The sequence below is a fragment of the Dendropsophus ebraccatus genome, chromosome 8 (assembly GCF_027789765.1).
Source record: "Dendropsophus ebraccatus isolate aDenEbr1 chromosome 8, aDenEbr1.pat, whole genome shotgun sequence".
NCBI classification, from domain to species: Eukaryota; Metazoa; Chordata; class Amphibia; order Anura; family Hylidae; genus Dendropsophus; species Dendropsophus ebraccatus.
Window position 1 is genome coordinate 9,362,679 of NC_091461.1, and position 18,157 is coordinate 9,380,835.

General features: G+C 47.7%; 2 protein-coding genes across 2 annotated transcripts in view; one reads left to right on the plus strand and one right to left on the minus strand.

The window, feature by feature from the left end:
• The first annotated feature begins 653 nt into the window (after positions 1-653).
• ZDHHC6 (zinc finger DHHC-type palmitoyltransferase 6) lies at positions 654-13,111 on the plus strand. The gene is made up of 11 exons (XM_069979781.1): positions 654-758; positions 3,247-3,616; positions 4,780-4,871; positions 4,952-5,111; positions 5,743-5,904; positions 8,399-8,452; positions 9,423-9,590; positions 9,747-9,788; positions 10,300-10,445; positions 10,531-10,577; positions 12,112-13,111. The coding sequence occupies exons 2-11, from the start codon at positions 3,350-3,352 to the stop codon at positions 12,210-12,212; spliced, it is 1,239 nt and encodes a 412-aa protein (XP_069835882.1). The 5' UTR covers positions 654-758; positions 3,247-3,349; the 3' UTR covers positions 12,213-13,111.
• A 2,809-nt stretch (positions 13,112-15,920) lies between these two features.
• ACSL5 (acyl-CoA synthetase long chain family member 5) overlaps positions 15,921-18,157 on the minus strand; it is a 48,814-nt gene continuing 46,577 nt past the window's right edge. Inside the window, exon 21 of the mRNA XM_069979782.1 lies at positions 15,921-16,486. Within this exon, the coding sequence (XP_069835883.1) occupies positions 16,346-16,486 (141 nt within the window). The 3' untranslated portion in view covers positions 15,921-16,345. The remainder of the gene's footprint in view (positions 16,487-18,157) is intronic.

Here is an 18,157-nt window from a genome sequence, read left to right on the forward strand (position 1 = left end):
TGTGGCTGTTACTATTATGGGGGGATCTGTGGATGACACTGTTATGGGGGGTCTGTGGCTGTTACTATTATGGGGGATGTGTAGATGTGTTATGGGGGATGTGTATATGTGTTATGGGGGATGTGTAGATGACACTGTTATGGGGGATGTGTAGATGACACTGTTAAGGGGGATGTGTAGGTGACACTGTTATGGGGGATGTGTAGATGTGTTATGGGGGATGTGTAGATGACACTGTTATGGGGGATGTGTAGATGACACTGTTATGGGGGATGTGTAGATTACACTGTTATGGGGGATGTGTAGATGTCACTGTTATGGGGGATGTGTAGATGACACTGTTATGGGGGATGTGTAGATGACACTGTTATGGGGGATGTGTAGATGACACTGTTATGGGGGATGTGTAGATGACACTGTTATGGGGGGATGTGTAGGTGACACTGTTATGGGGGGATGTGTAGATGACACTGTTATGGGGGGGTCTGTGGCTGTCACTATTATGGGGGGATCAGTGGATGACAGATGTGACTAAGCCATCCAGGTCCCCTTCACACTGATAGTGACAGGCTGGGGGCGGGTAAGAGGAGGGGACAGGCTGCTGGCGGAACCAATCAGTGCAGGACTGGAGTTGTTGCTGCTCTGTTTCGGGCGGGGCGTCATTAGAGGAGACACAACCCGGAAGTGTGTCTGGTGTCCATTCTGCGAGCCGGGGAGCTGAGTGGAGGACGGGGATGTCACCCGCGGGATGCAGTGAGGTACGGCGGCAGGGGGCTGTGTGTATGAGGCGGGGGAGGGGGCCGTGTCATGGTGGGCTCCTTTCTGTATCCATCCCCTCTATACGGTGACCTCCATTGTAGAGCTGAGGCTGTTAGTTGCTGTAGTCTCTGCCTCAGCCCAGTGCCCCTCCAGCTGGTGCAAAACTACAACTCCCACCAGGACCTGACGACTAAAGGCATGATGGGAGTTGTAGTCCTGCATTGGCTGGAGACTGTCTCTTAGAGGTCACCCCTCTCTCCAGTCACTCAGTGATTCCTGCTGACCTCTAGGGGCTGGGGTGACGGCTCATGCGGCGGCTTTGAGGTCTGCCAGACTGCTGCAGGTTTCCCAGGAGACTGAGCGGAGTAGTGTCAGGAGAAGGGTCCTCACTATTCAGGAGATGGGGGGGGGGGGGGGGGTCTTATATAAATACATTACATTCATATACAAGCTAGCATCACCTTTATTAGAGGGATCTTCCTATAAGACGTCACTTACTGCCATCTCCATACAGTCATATAACAGGGCAGCGCGTGTCCCTATAATGGCGCATAGACATGTCAGGAGGTTATACTGTATTCATGCGCTCCGGGCTTCATACTGCCCTGTGTCCTATTGTCTCTCAGTAACCATTCGCATTTCACCTTCAAGATTCAAGACACAGGAGACGAGATGTAGTTACAACAAACAATGCAAACAGTTGTACTGCTGGTGAGCGCCGCTCCTGTGCTGAGGAATGAGGACAGTGTAACCTCCTGACCCACAGCAATGGGGACAGGTGTGCCCCCTTTAGGTATATTATTCATCCATGTTCCTCTGGGTACCGTACATAGTAGAGGGGTACGGTCAGGTGATGGGGTAGAGCAATAGGATATATAGAGTCTACAGATTTCTGTGCAACAGATTGGTATTACTTGTTTCCCATATATATATATATATATATATATATATATATATATATATATATGGCAGTGTATACAGCCTGTGTCATACATACTCTTGACTCCATGTTAAAACTGTTCTTTTGTTTAATATCAGAAGTTTTTAGGTGAATATTGTGGCTGTGGACAAGCCGATTTGTGGTCTATTATAGGAGAGGGCAGATGTATAATATAATCTCTATACATACTCTCTCTCTCTCTCTCTCTCTCTCTCTCTCTCTCTCTCTCTCTCTCTCTGTGTATATATATATATATATATATATATATATATATATATATATATATATATATATATATATACAGAGTCCTAAAATCTGTGGATGGGAGAAGGAGATGTGTCACTGTATTGCTGTACAGGGGGGGAGGGCAGAGGAGTCTGGTGGAGCATAGAGGTGTCTGGAGAGGGGCAGAAGAGTTTGGTGGAGTATAGAGGTATAAGGAGGGGAGAGGGTGGAGGACAGACGTGTCTGAAGGTGGCAGAGGAGTCTTTTTATTGCCTCTGTCACTGCTACACCCACACGCCTCCTTGTCTAGCTGGGTGTGTGTGTGAGGTGGATCAGGAGTAATCGCTGTCAGCCATACACTGCTCTGTGTGCTGGTGGGTCTGTCCAGGCACCTGTAGGCCTCTGTTTCTCCTCCTGTTGTGCAGCCATTGCTGTTTCCTCCTCTCCCTGGAGCCGGGGTGGGAGCTTGTAACCTGTCCACCGCGCCTTTCTCCCACTGTTATTACCGTTTAATGTCAGGACGCGGCACTCTAAGGTTTATTTTACTGCGCTGAAAACCAGAGTGATGACATCACTGTAGTGTGCAATAAAGTTCTGCAAGAAAAAAAAAATTGATTCATTAGAGAGATCACAACCAGCCCGAAAAAAAAATCAACGTCCAGATGGTGCACAGTCCTGGATCACATGTATGTGCTGTACATGTAACTGCTGACTCCGCCACCCACGGTCCCTTGGTGACCCCGCCACCCACGGTCCCTATCTTCTGTGCGTTTCATCTTCAGTCATAAAACTTCAGGTACTTATTAATAGGGTGGGGACACTGCCAAGGGAATAGGGAAATCCTGCTCGGGGGTCTTTCACTTGAGCTCTGCAGAGAAGAACTTGGGAGAAGCAGTTTAATGATTGTTAAGGAAAATACATGTAATGATATGTGGAGATCATTTCCCCATGGCCAATGTCTATTGGAAGTGTGATGAGGAAGGTCACAAGGGAGGACAGAGCAGACTCCTCACACCGTCCTGTGACTAACACTTCCTGCTGACTGAACACTGCTGACATAACCGAGGGGGGAGCCCATAGTATATTACTGTGATTATATATAGCTATAGAGAGAGCAGGGTAAGTAATGTATGTATACAGGATGTAATGTATGTACACAGTGACCCCACCAGCAGAATAGTGAGTGATTCTCTGGAGTATAATACAGGATTTAACTCAGGATCAGTAATGTAATGTACACAGTGACCCCACCAGCAGAATAGTGAGTGCAGCTCTGGAGTATAATACAGCATGGCTTATACTTCTTCTCTCTTTTCTTACAGGTGGATGCTCGCTGGTGACGGTATGGGAGCGCAGCACGGTGATCTAAGGGCGGCAGGCAGCAGGCGGCATTTCTCGGAGTAGACGCTTTTACCTCAGGACACGATGGCTAAGCTGGACTCATTTATCAGTTTTGAGAACTTGCGGGAGCTGAGGAGACTGTGTCACTGGGGGCCGCTCATCGCCCTCGGGGTTATTATAATCTGCTCCATTGTGGCTATCTTGGACTCCATCCTGTGGTATTGGCCCCTGGAGTCTCTGGGGGCCAGCTGTAATTTTCTTGCACTCATTAACTGGACTGTTATGATTCTGTACAATTACTTCAATGCAATGTTTATCGGCCCCGGGTTTGTTCCTCTGGGATGGAAACCGGTAAGAAGTTGCTGACTTTAGAGGCTGTCAACCACACTCCACTGTCATCTGGTCAGCAGCTCAGATAGATGTCACTGTAGATCCTGTAGGTTCTGTCCTCTGCACCCACATGCTTGTCAATCAAACATGGCTGCTGTCTTCTTCTCTGGCAGCAGACATGTATATGGGCCACAAAGCAAGACCTGTAATGGAACCCCCATCTGCCATGGACTCAATATACTACTGGGGTCTTCTTATTCGGCAGATGGGACCCTCAGGAACCAGGACATGAGTGTGACTGCTACCCCTGCACTCCCTATAGCTTCTCCTCTGCACCATATTGTGAACACCTCAGTACTTGTTGTGGCACTATGGAGTCTGGAAAGTTCCTCAATGAAAAATTGCGATGGAAAACTCTTGTGTTTATTTAAAGGGGTACTCTGGCAATTTTGTTTTTAAATCAACTGGTATCAGAAAGTTATAGATTAGTAATTTACTTCTATTTTAAAATCTCCAGTCTTCCAGTAGTTATCAGCTGCTGTATGTCCTGCAGCAATTGGTGTATTCGCTCCAGTCTTACATAGTGCTCTCTGCTGCCGCCTCTGTCCATGTCAGGAACTGTCCAGAGCAGGAGAGGTTTTCTATGGGGATTTACTACTGCTATGGACAGTTCCTGACATGGACAGAGGTGGCAGCAGAGACCACTGTGTCAGACTGGAGAGGATACACAACTTAATTTAGTTTACAAATAATTTACAGATCTCTGGCACTTTCTGACACCAGTTGATTTAAAAACATTTATTTTCTCTGGAGTACCCCTTTAACCCCTTGGGGAGATGTGCTGTGATTATCAGGGGATGTTGGGAGTTATAGTTCAGGAGCTGGAAAACCACAGTTTGGAGATGCTTATACAAAGGGAGAGAAAGGCCTTGTTTTAGTAATCTATGGGGGTCTCAGCACCCCTGGCCCCAACTGATCAATACTCCTTTAAGCCAGTGACCCCCCCCCCCCAAGTTTTGTATTTCCAGCAGCTGCTGTACCAATACTCCCAGCATGCCCTGCCAGCTGGAGAACCATCCTTCGGGGATGACTGTTTTTAGCCCGCTATGTGATGCCTTCTGAAGTTCGCTATTTCTTTCTATATACAAATTTTTACCACCTGTGTCTGTTTAATGTATCTGAAGGAGAACCCCCAGGACCGCAAGTTCCTTCAGTATTGCCAGGTGTGCGAGGGGTTTAAGGTGCCGCGCTCCCACCATTGCCGCAAGTGTAACAGGTAGGAGAATAAGGGAGGCGGCAGGACCCGGGGACACATGAGCACTCTTACAAGTAAACCATTGATTTCTTGTTTGTCAGATGTGTGATGAAGATGGATCACCACTGTCCGTGGATCAACAACTGCTGCGGCCACCGCAATCACGCCTCCTTCACGCTGTTCCTGCTGCTGGCGCCTCTCGGCTGCATGCATGCCTCCTACATCTTCGTCATGACAATGTACACACAACTGTACAATAGGGTTAGTCAGTTCTCTATATCATCTACAGCAGGGGTATCAAACTGGCAGCCCTCCAGCTGTTGCAAAACTACAATCCCCATTATGCCTGGACAGCCAAAGCTTTAGGAGATGCATTACTCAGTCTGTGAAAGCTGAAATTGCCCTTTAAGTTGGCTGATCCTTAAAGGCGTAGTTCAGTATTTTCTTTTCTTTCAGATCTACTTGTGCAAGACATTTTTAATTTTCTTCAATTAAAAATTCTCTAGTCTTCCAGTACTTATCAGCTGCTGTATGTCTGCAGGAAGTGGTGTATTCTTTCCAGTCTGACACAGTGCTCTCTGCTGCCACCTCTGTTCATGTCAGAAACTGTCCAGAGCAGTAGAAAATCTCCATAGAAAACCTCTCCTGCTCTAGAGGACAGAGGTGGTGACAGAGAGCACTGTGTCAGACAGGAGAGAATGCAACACTTCATGTAGGACATACACCAGCTGATAAGTACTGGAGGGCTTACATTTTTTAATAGAAGTAAATTACACGTCTGGAATTTTTTGGCACCAGTTAATTTAAAAGAAAAACATGGTTGGTGAACTACTGCTTTAAAGGGATAAATTGTGGTAGAGACTTTGAAATTTTCCTCTTCTCTTCCCTTCAGATCTCTTTTGGGTGGAATTCTGTAAAGATCGACATGGGCATGACACGGCGGGAGCCGGCTCCCATCATCCCCTTTGGTATTTCGGCCTTTGCAGTTACCCTGTTTGCCTTAGGATTGGCCCTTGGGACGACCATTGCAGTCGGGATGCTTTTCTGTATTCAGGTGCGTTGCAGGTCATACTGACATACGGGATAAGCCACATGTTACTTGTCATTGGTACCTAAACATAAAAGCAAAGTAGGGCAAACCCATTGTCTTCAACAGGACAGGAGGAGGTGAGGATGACGGTATGTCTCTTACCTTCCTACTCTGTGCCGTTTTGGTGCAGTTAGTAGTTTGCTCCACGCTCTAGTATGACTGTTACTAGCACTGCCTCCCCCCATAGAGCCCATATTCCCTTGGCTGGCCCGCCCCTCTCGAATTATAATCAATGGAGCAGGATGGCCAGGCGTGGATCGGTGCTATGGAGGAGGACAGTGCTAGTAACAGTCATACCGGACTGTGGAGCAAACTACTAACTGCGCCGAAATGGTACCGAGGAGGAAGGTAAGAGACATACCTTAATCCTCACCGCCTCCTGTGCAGTGGGGACGTATCAGCAGCTTAGAGTCGTCTAACCTGCTTTATAGTTCCCCTTTTATAATAGGATTTGTGTATTTTTAGCTATTGAGAGGACATTGACCATCTGCCACGACCCTTATAGGGTTATTTCTATTTCAGCAGGTTATCCCCTATCCACAGAAAACTTTCGGGTTAGTGGGGGTTGGATCCTCAGAACACAGTGAGATTGCAGCCATCAGCATCGTCCCATAAAGAATGAATTTTGCTATGGCTGCATATGCGAGGTCTGCTCCATTCATTCAGAGCTACAATTTTCACTGCGTTCTGGGTATCGTTTATTGTGAATTGATCTCTCCAATGAGAATGCCCTGTTAATCTGCCATTCAGTTTCTGTAGCTGTTGGCTGACAGCTTTTCCTTACAACCTCCTCATCCTCATCCACCATCAGTTCGGCCCATCATGCCTGTGTTATCTATGTAGACAGGGGAGCCAGTTGCTCTTTTGAAGTTTAGCATGTCCACGATATTCAGAATGAACATATCTGGCTATCTGATACACATTAGCCTACTAGTGCACCTATTGATGTGGCCACATTGCGTCCAGACATGCTGCAGCCATTTATATCTCATGACAAGTGGACGAGCATGCAGCAGAAATATGCTGCAGACATTATATACTACAACATCTCATTCCGAGCAGTAAATTTCTACTGGTCCTAGCCTTAAAAGGAGTAGTTTAGCAAAAAAAAAAAAAATTCTTTCATACCAACTGGTGTCACAAAGTGCCAGAGATTTTTAATTTACTTGTATTTAAAAATCTCCAGTCTTCCAGTACAGTAATCAGCTGCTGTATGTCCTGCAGGAAGTGGCGTATTCTCTCCAGTCTGGTGAGCAGGAGAGATTTTCTATGGGGATTTGCTGCTGCTCTGGACAGTTCCTGACATGGACAGAGGTGGCAGCAGAGAGCACTGTGTCAGACTGGAGAGAATACACCACTTCCTGCAGGGCATAAAGCAGCTGATAAGTACTGGAAGACTGGAGATTTTTTAAAGGGGTTATCCAGCGCTACAAAAACATGGCCACTTTCCCCCTACCGTTGTCTCCAGTTTGGGTGGGGTTTTGAAACTCGGTTCCATTGAAGTAAATGGAGCTTAATTGCAAACTGCACCTGGACTGGAGACAACAGTAGGGGGAAAAGTGGCCATGTTTTTGTAGCGCTGGATAACCCCTTTAATAGAAGTAAATTACTGCACTTTTTTGCACCAAATGATTTGAAAGAATTTTTTTTTTTTGCTGAACTACCCCTTTAAAGGGAATCTGTCCCATGTAGAGAAGCAAGGTCGGCGGCCAATGATTTTTAAACTTGCTGAAAAACAACAATACGTCAACGATTGGCTTCTCTGCTAATCGCTGTCTTTATTACATGGAGCGATATGCCGGAACGGGTCCAAAGGGGTCAGGGGCCCCATTCTACAGAGGTGGGAGCCACAATCTACATAGACTCCTTCTGTGGATATGTCATGTATGTCTGAGATGGGAATACCCCTTTAAGCATTATTTGTATACACCTAGAGCCGCTCTTTAAAGTGTGACATTATCCATGGTTTCTTTCATTTGATGCCCCCCGATTCCGCTCCGCACAGTCACCTTATATAGCTATTAAATATGCTTCTTCTTTCCATCTCTCCTCATATGTTGTTTAATCCGTTCACACAATAGCGGGAACAAAGCCGGTCCCTTCAGATGTCATTACACCGGGCCCCGTCGCAGCCGCCGTGAGCCTTATTATATAAAGACGCTGTTTTTGTACTCGGCCCTTGATGCCTTTATTACAGAGTAATTGATTTCACTCAGCCAGTTAAATGATATACAAAAGAGAGGGTCCCCCGCCGAGAAGATCACGCTCTTCCCTCACACAGCCCCCCGCACACACCGGAGGCATCACGCCCACCCAGGGTGCGCATTGTGGAAGGGCCCGCTGATTGACGCCCGATCAAAACACTCATTGTACCGTCATATGAAGAAAAAAAAAAATGAAATGGCGATGCTGGCCGGGCGCCGTCATTCTGATGCATTATGTCTTGTGTGTTTTTAAGATGAAAGTCATCCTGAGGAATAAAACCTCCATTGAATCGTGGATCGAAGAGAAGGTACGTCCCCCTGCCGCTGCCGTCATATTAACACACTGCTCGCTCCTCAACAATGGCTTACACACCGGGACCATTGTCGCTAGTTTGGAGGGGGGAGGGGGTCGTTAAGCCATTACTGTCTGCTTTCTCCATGACATCTGGTTAATGCTGGCGGCTGCAGTCATCTGAGGGGTCTTTAAGTTTTGCAAGTTTTTGGTGCATGGGGCCCTGTTGTCTGTGAGAATGAAATGGTTAATGCTGCTTCCAAAGCAGCAGTTCTGACAAATTGTAAGGATACCTTGCTGGATTGTAAGACGCTATAGATATCCATTATTTCAGCTCTGTGCTAAACCACCAATATTAGTCCAATAGTATATGCAATAATGTGATACATGTCCCTCTATATCAGTTGTAGAAACGTGCGGGACTGGTAAAGGTTCAGCTCCCACCATGCTTAGGAGCAACACCACCACAGATTAAATATCACACTTCTATGGGACAGGAGGGGATTTAGATCGGGTGCGAGTGGGGGAGTGCTAGGGGTCAGGTGCGAGTGGGGGAGTGCTAGGGGTCAGGTGCAAGTGGGGGGGAGAAGCTCTAGTGGTCAAGTGCGAGTGGGGGGGAGCTCTAGGGGTCAGGTGCAAGTGGTGGAGCGCTAGGGGTCAGGTGCGAGTGGGGGGGGAGAAGCTCTAGTGGTCAAGTGCGAGTGGGGGGGAGCTCTAGGGGTCAGGTGCGAGTGGGGGAGCACTAGGGGTCAGGTGCCAGTGGAGGAGCGAATAGGTCAGGTGCGAGTGGGGAAGCGCTAGGAGTCAGGTGCCAGTGGGGGAGCTCTATGGGTCAGGTGCGAGTGGGGTGAGCCCTAGGGTTTGGGTGCGAGTGCTGATATTTTGGTGGTGTCACAGTATGTATCAGCCATGGTACACTCCCTACATCAATGTGGAAATTTTTGCTCCCCTAAAAACTCTAAAGATCACTTCCCCTCTTCTTCTAGGCCAAAGACCGGATTCAGTATTATCAGACGGGTGAAACATTCGTCTTCCCCTATGATCTGGGCAGCAGGTGGCGAAACTTCCGACAGGTGTTCACCTGGTCAGGTTCACCAGAGGGGGATGGAATAGAGTGGCCGGTCCGGGAAGGATGTCATAGGTACACGCTGACGGTAAGATCGATATATGGGCTAAACATAGGTGTATGAGTAAGATAAGTATATGAGTATAAAGCATAGGGGTTGTGTAAGGGATGTATGTCACCTACAATATAGTGTCCATTGGTGGAGGTACGGAGCATTGTCTTCTTATGTCTATTGTCTTGTCAGGTGGAGCAGCTGAAGCAGAAGGCAGACAAGCGTGTGCGCAGTGTGAGTATAGACCAGCTGTATACTATATTTTGTGGTGTCAAGTACATCCAGCTCTGAGTATCAAGTAGTGGTAGGTAGATTGTATGAGGTCTGGGTTATTTGGGTGGCACTCACCATTCTGGAGAATCTTCTTTTTATTTCATGCAAAAATAAGAGAACTGGAACAGGGTAAAACGATCAGCCGTGCTGCTGAATGAGTGGGCCACAGCCTGTTTTGCGGGGTCAAAGCCCGCTTCCTCTGACTTAGCTATACAATGCTGAGGCAATAACATGCTACCTGTATAGTCTCATGTATGGGTCCCCATTGTGCTCCCTTCATCCCCTCAGCATGTGTAGTCATCTGTAAGCTTTGCAGCCCGTCATGGGGGGGGGGGGGGCATATGTTCCTAGTTATTGCTGGGGGAGAATGGTTAAAGTTGATGTCTTCTTTGTAAATCCCTTTGAGCCCTTGGGAGTCTGGAGGAGCCGTCTCACTTGCTCGCATGACAGTGTAGGTCTTGTCCCTATCCAGGTGAGGTACAGAGCAGTGGAGGACTTTAGCGGTGCCTGCTGTCCTGTTACCAAAGGTATCCGAACCTTCTTCACAACACCGTGCACCGAGGAGCCGCGGATGAAGCTCATAAAAGGAGATCTGGTGTTAGCTACCCGAGGCCTGAAGTAAGTACCCCAGCCGCCCTGCAAGGTATACCCTGATCACAGGAGCCTGAGGCCCATAGAGAAATGTCTGCTCTGTATCTTACAGGCACTGGATGTATGGAGACAAGATCTTTGAGGGCGGTCCCCCCCCAGGTAGGTGGCTGCATTGTTCTGAAGACCTTAGGATAGTACACAGTACGGTTAGGGTCACATATAGTAGGATTGCTGATGATTTTCATGGTGAATTTGTAGCCCTTGCTTTGGGTTGTACTTTTGATACCTTTCACCATGCTGTATACTCCTATTGAGAGCAGCACATTGGGGAGAAATAGAGTTCCTACCAGGCACATAAAATTCACTGCGATAAGGAAGATTTCCATTGTATTTTGGCATATTAGCTAGGGCTGCATTCACACTATGTCCAGCGTCCATCAGCAACCTGTGAAAATGGAATCCAGACATATATCAGCTCGTCATATAGGCATATGTTCCATAGACTTAAAGGGGTTGTTCACCAAAAAAATTCTTTCTGATCAACTGTTGCCAGAGATTTATAATTTACTTATATTAAAAAATTCTCCATTCTTCTAGGAATTAACAGCTGCTGTATGTCCTGCAGGGAGTGGTGTATTCTTTCCCGTCTGGAGAGCAGAAGTTTTCTATGGGGATTTGCTACTGCTCTGGACAGTTCCTGACCTGGACAGAGGTGGCAGCAGAGAGCACTGTGTCAGACTGGAGAGACTACACCACTTCCCGCAGGACATACAGCTGCTGATAGGTACTGGAAAAGTGGAGATTTTTAAATAGAAGTAAATTACAAATCTCTGGCACCTTCTGCCACCAGTTGATATGAAAGAATTTTTTTGTGAACTACCCCTTTAAATGGCCCTAATGTAAACCGCCTGTGACTGTGTTCAGGTCATGTACGTGTTTGGGCTCAGATCCTATAGGTTTTCTGCACTTCAGGGTCCTATTACATGGTCTGATTCTAAAGTGTAGCGCGACTGAGCAATTACACAGGCCGACTAGGACAGCAATGGATATATATATATATATATATATATAATATTGTTAGCGATGTCCGTGCAGCCCTTGCCTTTAGTGTAAAATAATAAAGTATTTACTTACCTTACCACCTTCCCCGGTGTCCTCTGAGGCCTTTCCCGCTCTCTGCAGCTGTAGCTCTGTCTTCTGCTCTCTTCTGTTCTGGTCTCCTGTTCCTGCACTGACAGGCCGCTCAGCCAATCACTGCTGTGGTCATGTCGGCCAGTGATTGGCTGAGTGTTCTGTCAGTGCAGGAACAGGAGACCAGAACAGAAGGCAGAGACTACAGATGGCCCCAGACGACACTGGGGAAACGTGGTAAGGTAAGTAAATACTTTTATTATTTTATACCACAATCATCAGTCATTGGCCGTGCATTGCTGTTACACGGAGCTGTTACACGGAGTGATGCGCGCCCAATGATTTTAGGTCCTGACCAGAAGAAACGATCAGCCGATGATTGTTTTATAGGCTGATTATTCTCTCTATTACACTGAGTGATAATCGTTATCACTCTGTGTAATAGGGTCCCAAGCGTAGTTCCCAGCTGACTCCATTCTGCCCAGTACTGCCTGTAGAGCTGGTGACTGTGCTCATATACTGTCGCCTACCCCCTACCTGTTACCTATCTATCATTCTCCAGATGGAACCCGAGTCAGGGGCTGGTTCCCCAGAAGATGTGTGGTGAAGCATGTGTCCGACACCGGCTCCGACCAGTCAGATGACGAGAAGAAGACAAGATAGCAAAAAGAAGCCCCCCGGATTTGGCCCTTCCTCTCCTGGTATTACTAGTTATCATAGAAGGGGAACCTCACTAGCTGCAGTTACAGACCCATTCATCAATGTAACCTACCTCTTCCATGACCATGCTGTGTCTTCAGACTATAAGTGCACCCTCATAGCGTCCTCTTGGGGTTCCTACCCCCAGGTGTTTTAATTTTGTAAAAAATTTTAATGCATATTCACATGATGGTGATGTGACCTTCTCCAGCACGTTTTGAGGGACTCGTAGAGATGGACAGGCAGCTTACCCTATCAGTCACCTGGCAAGCCTGCAGTGTCCTGGTTAAGTGGGATCTCTGCTCATAGTGATTCTCACAGGATATCTTATATTTGCCTTTCACCAGCAGGGGGAGCTGCTGCTGAGTATTCTTTACGGGGATATTCTTGAGGGGGAAAAAAATATTTTCAAATCAACCAGCTGGAAATGTGTAATTTACTTCTATTTAAAAATCTCCAGTCTTCCACTACTTATCAGCTGCTGTATGTCCTGCAGGAAGTGGTGTATTATCTGCAGTCTGACACAGTGCTCTCTGCTGCCATCTCTGTCCATGTCAGGGACTGCCCAGAGCAGGAAAGGTTGACATCAGTTTTTTTTAATAGAATTAATTTACAAACCTGTATAATTTTATGACACCTGCTGATTTGAAACATTTTTTTTTCTTCTTCTCCGGAGTACCCCTTTAAGGCTGGCTCACTGCTTGTTTGACTAAGGTGACTAGCCGTTATTTACACATTTAGAGATCTACATTACTATAAGTTCACTATAAGATCCTCATTCCTAAAAATGGTTGTCCACCCAAAATTAATTTATCCCCTATCCACAGGAAAGGGGTGAAGTAAGAGATTGCGGGGGGGGGGGGGGGGGGGGGGGGGGGGTCCGACCTCTGTACGTACCCCCTGCCAATCTCTGTATCAGGCCCCTGGTTTCCTTTTTATAGCCGCGGGTAGGGCACATGATCTGCGGCTCTGTTCATTCCTATGGAGCCGCCAGAGAGAGCTGAGTAAGCACTCTTCCAGCTCCATAGGAATGAATAGAGCCGCAGATCATGTGCCCTACCCGCGGCTATATTCATACCAAAGAAGCCAGGGGCCTGATACAGACCCCCCACAACCCCTTATTATCAGCTATACTGTGCAGCTATATGACCTTGTATGATACCAATGATTACTGGTGAGCACCGGGGAGCAGAAGGCTTCACCTGTCTCCTGCTCCGCTCCCCCCCTTAAAGGTTTGGCAGGACTGAGTGCCCTTTTTGAGTTTATTTCCCCTTAAAACAGCTTAGTACTTTGTGTAAATGAAGGTTAATCACTGTATAATGAAATGTACTGAAAGCTTCTCATAGATTTCATGCTTTAATTTTATCCCAGACCTCTGCTTGCTGTCTGTGAACGATAACATTCCAATTCCTGAGCAGGGATGATGAACCTTCTGTCCTTTGGCTGTTGCAAAACTACAATTCCCATCATGCCTGGACAGCCAAAGCGAAGCTAGATGCTTGGAGGGAAAACGTTCCCTGACCACAGCTGAAGGCTTGTTACAGTGTATTAGATTAGTCAGTAGTCTGTGAGATCTTCCCGGCTGGTAGATCATGTCGGTATGACATCGATCCTCTCAACAATTTTTTATTCCCTGACTGCAAACGGAGGTGCAGGAGCTCTCATTATGCAACGCACAATGCAGCAGAGTATGAAAAGGTTGTTGGCGGGACGTGTAGCTTCTCGACTGTTATACACATCAGCGTTTTCAGCATCATGTGACCTCGTGGGCTTTGTCGGCGGCCATATGTAAGTGACATCTGAAGGTCCTACAGTCTATGGTCTCTAACCCTACCCCCCAATCATGAGTAGGGGGTGATACGTGATGTCAGTATCCATAGCTGTTGCCTTATACTGGACAGGGACAAGTGATGTAGCAGAGTGTAGATAGCGCAACCTTTCCAGTATTCTTTATGCTTATGGGCAGCTTACAAAATTTTGTGCAATTTTTTTTTTCTTGCAAATTTGGGAGGTGGGGGAGGACTGCTACCTTACCTTCTACCGAAACCCATCACTGCACTGTATTATTGGGGGGGGGGGGGGGTTGACACACGTATAGCAGAGCTGAGTTTGACACACGTATAGCAGAGCTGAGTTTATTTATAAATAACTGGAATTGCACAGGACTGCAGGTAGCACCACACTCAACCAATATCTTTGTGATGTTGTGTAACAAACTCAGTTCTGCCGCACTGACACATCTTTATTGTGCATCAGTATTTTATTTACTTTCATGGTTATATTTTATCTCGACTCTCTTAACTTTGCTCTTGAATTTTTGCTAACAAAGCCACAGCATGTGTAGCGTGACCCGTAACGACCCGTTCACTTCCATGCCTTGTATTACATAAAAGGGGGGGGGGGGGGGTTAAGAAAACCGCTCAGAGTCAGCTCAGGTCATAGAGCTTGACCACAACACTCTCCCATAAAAGTCAATGAGTTGTTTGCAGACCACAGGTTACTATAGTCCATGTAGATACTGTAAAGCAAATCTAGATTGGTGTCCACCACTACAACTCCCAGCATGCCCTGGCATTCTTTGGTTGTCACTGTCAGAAGTCAACTATAGTTGAGGTCAGGTTACTATAGTCAATGTAGATACTGTAAGCAGTGTCCCCCACCCTGGGGCTCTCCAGCTGCTGCAAAGCTACAACTCCTAGCATGCCCTGACAGCCTCTCAGGGCATGCTGGGAGTTGTAGTTTTGCAGCAGCTGAAGATCCCCAGGGTGGGAGACACTGATCTTGGTGATACCTTTCCTATGTGGCTGTGATTGAACGCCCCCCCCCCCCCCCCCCCATTATTGCTCTGTCTGCGGAAGGTGGGTGAGATAGTAACACGGCCGCCCTGTAGCTCACATTTTCTTTTCTGTTTCATGCCAAAAATTCCCGTTTCCAGTCTCCCTCGTTTTTTGGACTATCGCTGTTATTATTTTCTATCTTCTGGAGCAACGGTTTCTTCAGCCGGTGCGGAACTACAACTCTCAACATGCTCAGCACTGTTCTGCACCAGCCTCAGATTGGCGACTGTTGCCTTAGTCTCCCGTTTTGTTTTTTATCTAGTACAGTCTAATCCGAGATGTGATCTTTTTACAAATGTTCTTTATGTCAATTGGTAATAAAAGACGGAAAAATGTCTGAGTTGTCAATTCACTTAAAGGGGAATTAAAGGGCCCAAAAAATTCTTTCAAATGAACTGGTTTCAAAAAGTTAGAGATTTGTAATTTACTTCTATTTAGAAATCACCAGTCTTCCAGTACTTATCAGCTGCTGTATGTCCTGCGGGAAGTTGTGTATTCTCTCCTGTCTGACACAGTGCTCTCTGCTGCCATCTCTGTCCATGTCAGGAACTGTCCAGAGCAGCAGCTAATTCCCATAGAAAACCTCTCCTGCTCTGGACAGTTCCTGACAGAGGTGGCAGCAGAGAGCACTGTGTCAGACTGGAAAGAATACACCACTTCTTGCAGGACATACAGCAGATGATAAGTACTGGAAGACTGAATTTTTAAATAGATGTAGATTACAAATCTCTGTATCTTTCTGACACCAGCTGATTTAAAGGATTCCCCCAATATGAGTACCCCTTTAGCTTATGCATGGAGAAGTTCTACTGGATCCAGATTATTGCACAACACCTTCCTGTTCTTAGTAAAGTTTATTTGCTCAGTATATACAGCCCAGGACCCTCCCCCCACTTCATTATCAAGCACTGTTCTGCAGCTGTGGGACTACAAGTCCTAGCATGTACTCACACAAATCCCCATTATCTCTGACATGCTGGGACTTGTAGTTACACAATGGCTGGAGAACCAGATCATGAATATAGAGCATCATTCTGTGCATAGCATTTACAAGGCCTGTGGTTGTGCTCCACCAGAGCTCTGTGCAGCCGCCAGGTTACAGGGTAGAGGACTGTACAGGGTGCACAATGTAACCGCAGCGTCCGCCATGGAAGCTGCCAGATCTGCTGTAGTGTGCAGCCCCCCCCCCCCCCAAGGAACCGCTCTGCCAGGCTCTGCTTCTCTGAGGGCAGCTCTGCATCTGCTGAGGAGAGGTCAGCTTTAGTCCTGGATTTTGGCGTACAAGTCATCAATCTGACTCTTAAAGTATTTGGCGACCTCTGCCCTCTTGGCTTTCAGGGTCGGGGTCAATAAACCGTTTTCAATGGTCAACATCTCAGGATGGACGTAAATATCCTTCACCTAAAAAAGAAGAAAAATAATTTATATACGGTGTAGTGACCGGACTGATACTGCAGCAGAATAGTGAGTGCAGCTCTGGAGTAGACTGGAGGATAGGCGGGTGTGGTCACTCTCAGTGTGTCTAGGTGTGTCTGTCTGTGCTCCTGAGCTCCAGAGAGAGAGGCTGATTTTCCACCTGCCTTTCCCAGGAGTGTGGCAGGCTCCTGGGGGAGGCTTTCAGCATGGATCCCCGGGAATCCCGGGCCTCCATCTCCCGAACCAGGCCGGCGGGGGGTGGAGAGGAGAAGCTACCGGCCAGCGCTCCAGCCTGTGGACTGAGGAGATCTGGAAGGGTCCGCAGCAATGTGGCCCCTGGCCCCCAGGCAATGGCTTCCAGTGATGGAGGAAAGAAAACTGCGGCTAAGAAAACTCCAGCAGTGTCCAGGAGTCAGCCGGTGGAGATGTGGGGTGAGCGAGGCCCCAAGGAGTCTGCCAGCACGTACTGCTCCCGCATCACCGCTAAGTTTGCGGAGTATGAACAGCTTGGGAAGGAACTGAAGGCAGCAAGAGAGGATCTGCGCTTTCTCAGGTACCAGGCGAATACGGCTCCCAAGAGGAAGAAGCCCGAGTTCTCTCCCAGGATCAAGTCCCTGAGTGCCCAGGTAAAGGGGATAGAGGAGAGGAGGGCGGCCATCCTAGAGGGGAGCGACCTGTTCAGGGAGAAATTGCGCAATGAGGATCGCTTTGCTACTATAAAAACCCCTAGCAGCAGAGCGGATGATGGGGGTGATGCTGCAGGAGATGGGGAGAGTAGTAGTGGAGAGGAGGAAGAAATGGAGGCTGAGGAGGCTGTAAAAGCTGAGGACTTGGTGGAGTGTAAGGAGGAGGACTGTGTGGTGAATGAAGACCCCTCTGATGTCACTCAAAGTACCCCCCAAAGCATGCAGGAGAGCTACAGTATTATGGCAGCGCAGGTGGCTCTGCCAGACACTGATGAGGATGATGATGATGGTCTGTTAGATGGAGGACTACTACAGGCCATAATCAGGCAGGAGTCCCCCCTGAGGATGGAGGCCTTCACATTTGGAGAAGAGCTCGGTGATGATGTTCCTGTAAAAAGAAAAGCAGCCAAAAAGCAAGAGAGTGTGAGTCTTGTATTCACTCCATTCCAGCAGTCCGGGCGGCTGGTGACTCCTCTACACTGCCAGTCCCCATTTCTGATGTGGAATGGGGCCAGCAAGGAGGAGCGATAGATGGCAAGATGGCGGAGAAAGCCGCTCCTGCTTGTGTCAGTAGTGGGGGCGGCCATAGTAAAGGTAAAGAAGGGGCGCACAGGAAGGATCAGGGCCACTCGGGAGTCACGGGTGCTGCAGGACGTTCCTCAGTGGGGGGTGCCCGGGCATCAGAGACTGGTGCAGAAGGTTCCGGAATGTCACATCCACCCGGAGTGACAGCGTTTCCGGTTGCCGTGTCTCCTGCTGTTGGCTCAGCGGGATGGCGCGTCTTCCGGAAATGCAGTAGACAACTCTCCCAGGGCAAGAGCATTGGAGCCTATAACAGGTTCCAGCGGGAGAGTTCATGGTGATGCGGGGCCATTTGCGTCACCTGTCATGGCATCCGCAGCTAAAGAGACTGTTGGGACTGAGACACGAAAAATCGATAAAACTGTGATAAAACCTGCCACACTGATCC

What these genes read in the sequence shown, in the direction of transcription:
- ZDHHC6 (XM_069979781.1), top strand. Translation starts at nt 3,350, where the DNA reads ATGGCTAAGCTGGACTCATTTATCAGTTTTGAGAACTTGCGGGAGCTG. An exon ending in GGATGCTTTTCTGTATTCAG is followed by an intron (nt 5,905 to 8,398) that starts GTGCGTTGCAGG and finishes TGTGTTTTTAAG; the next exon opens with ATGAAAGTCATCCTGAGGAA. An exon ending in TGAGGGCGGTCCCCCCCCAG is followed by an intron (nt 10,578 to 12,111) that starts GTAGGTGGCTGC and finishes ATCATTCTCCAG; the next exon opens with ATGGAACCCGAGTCAGGGGC.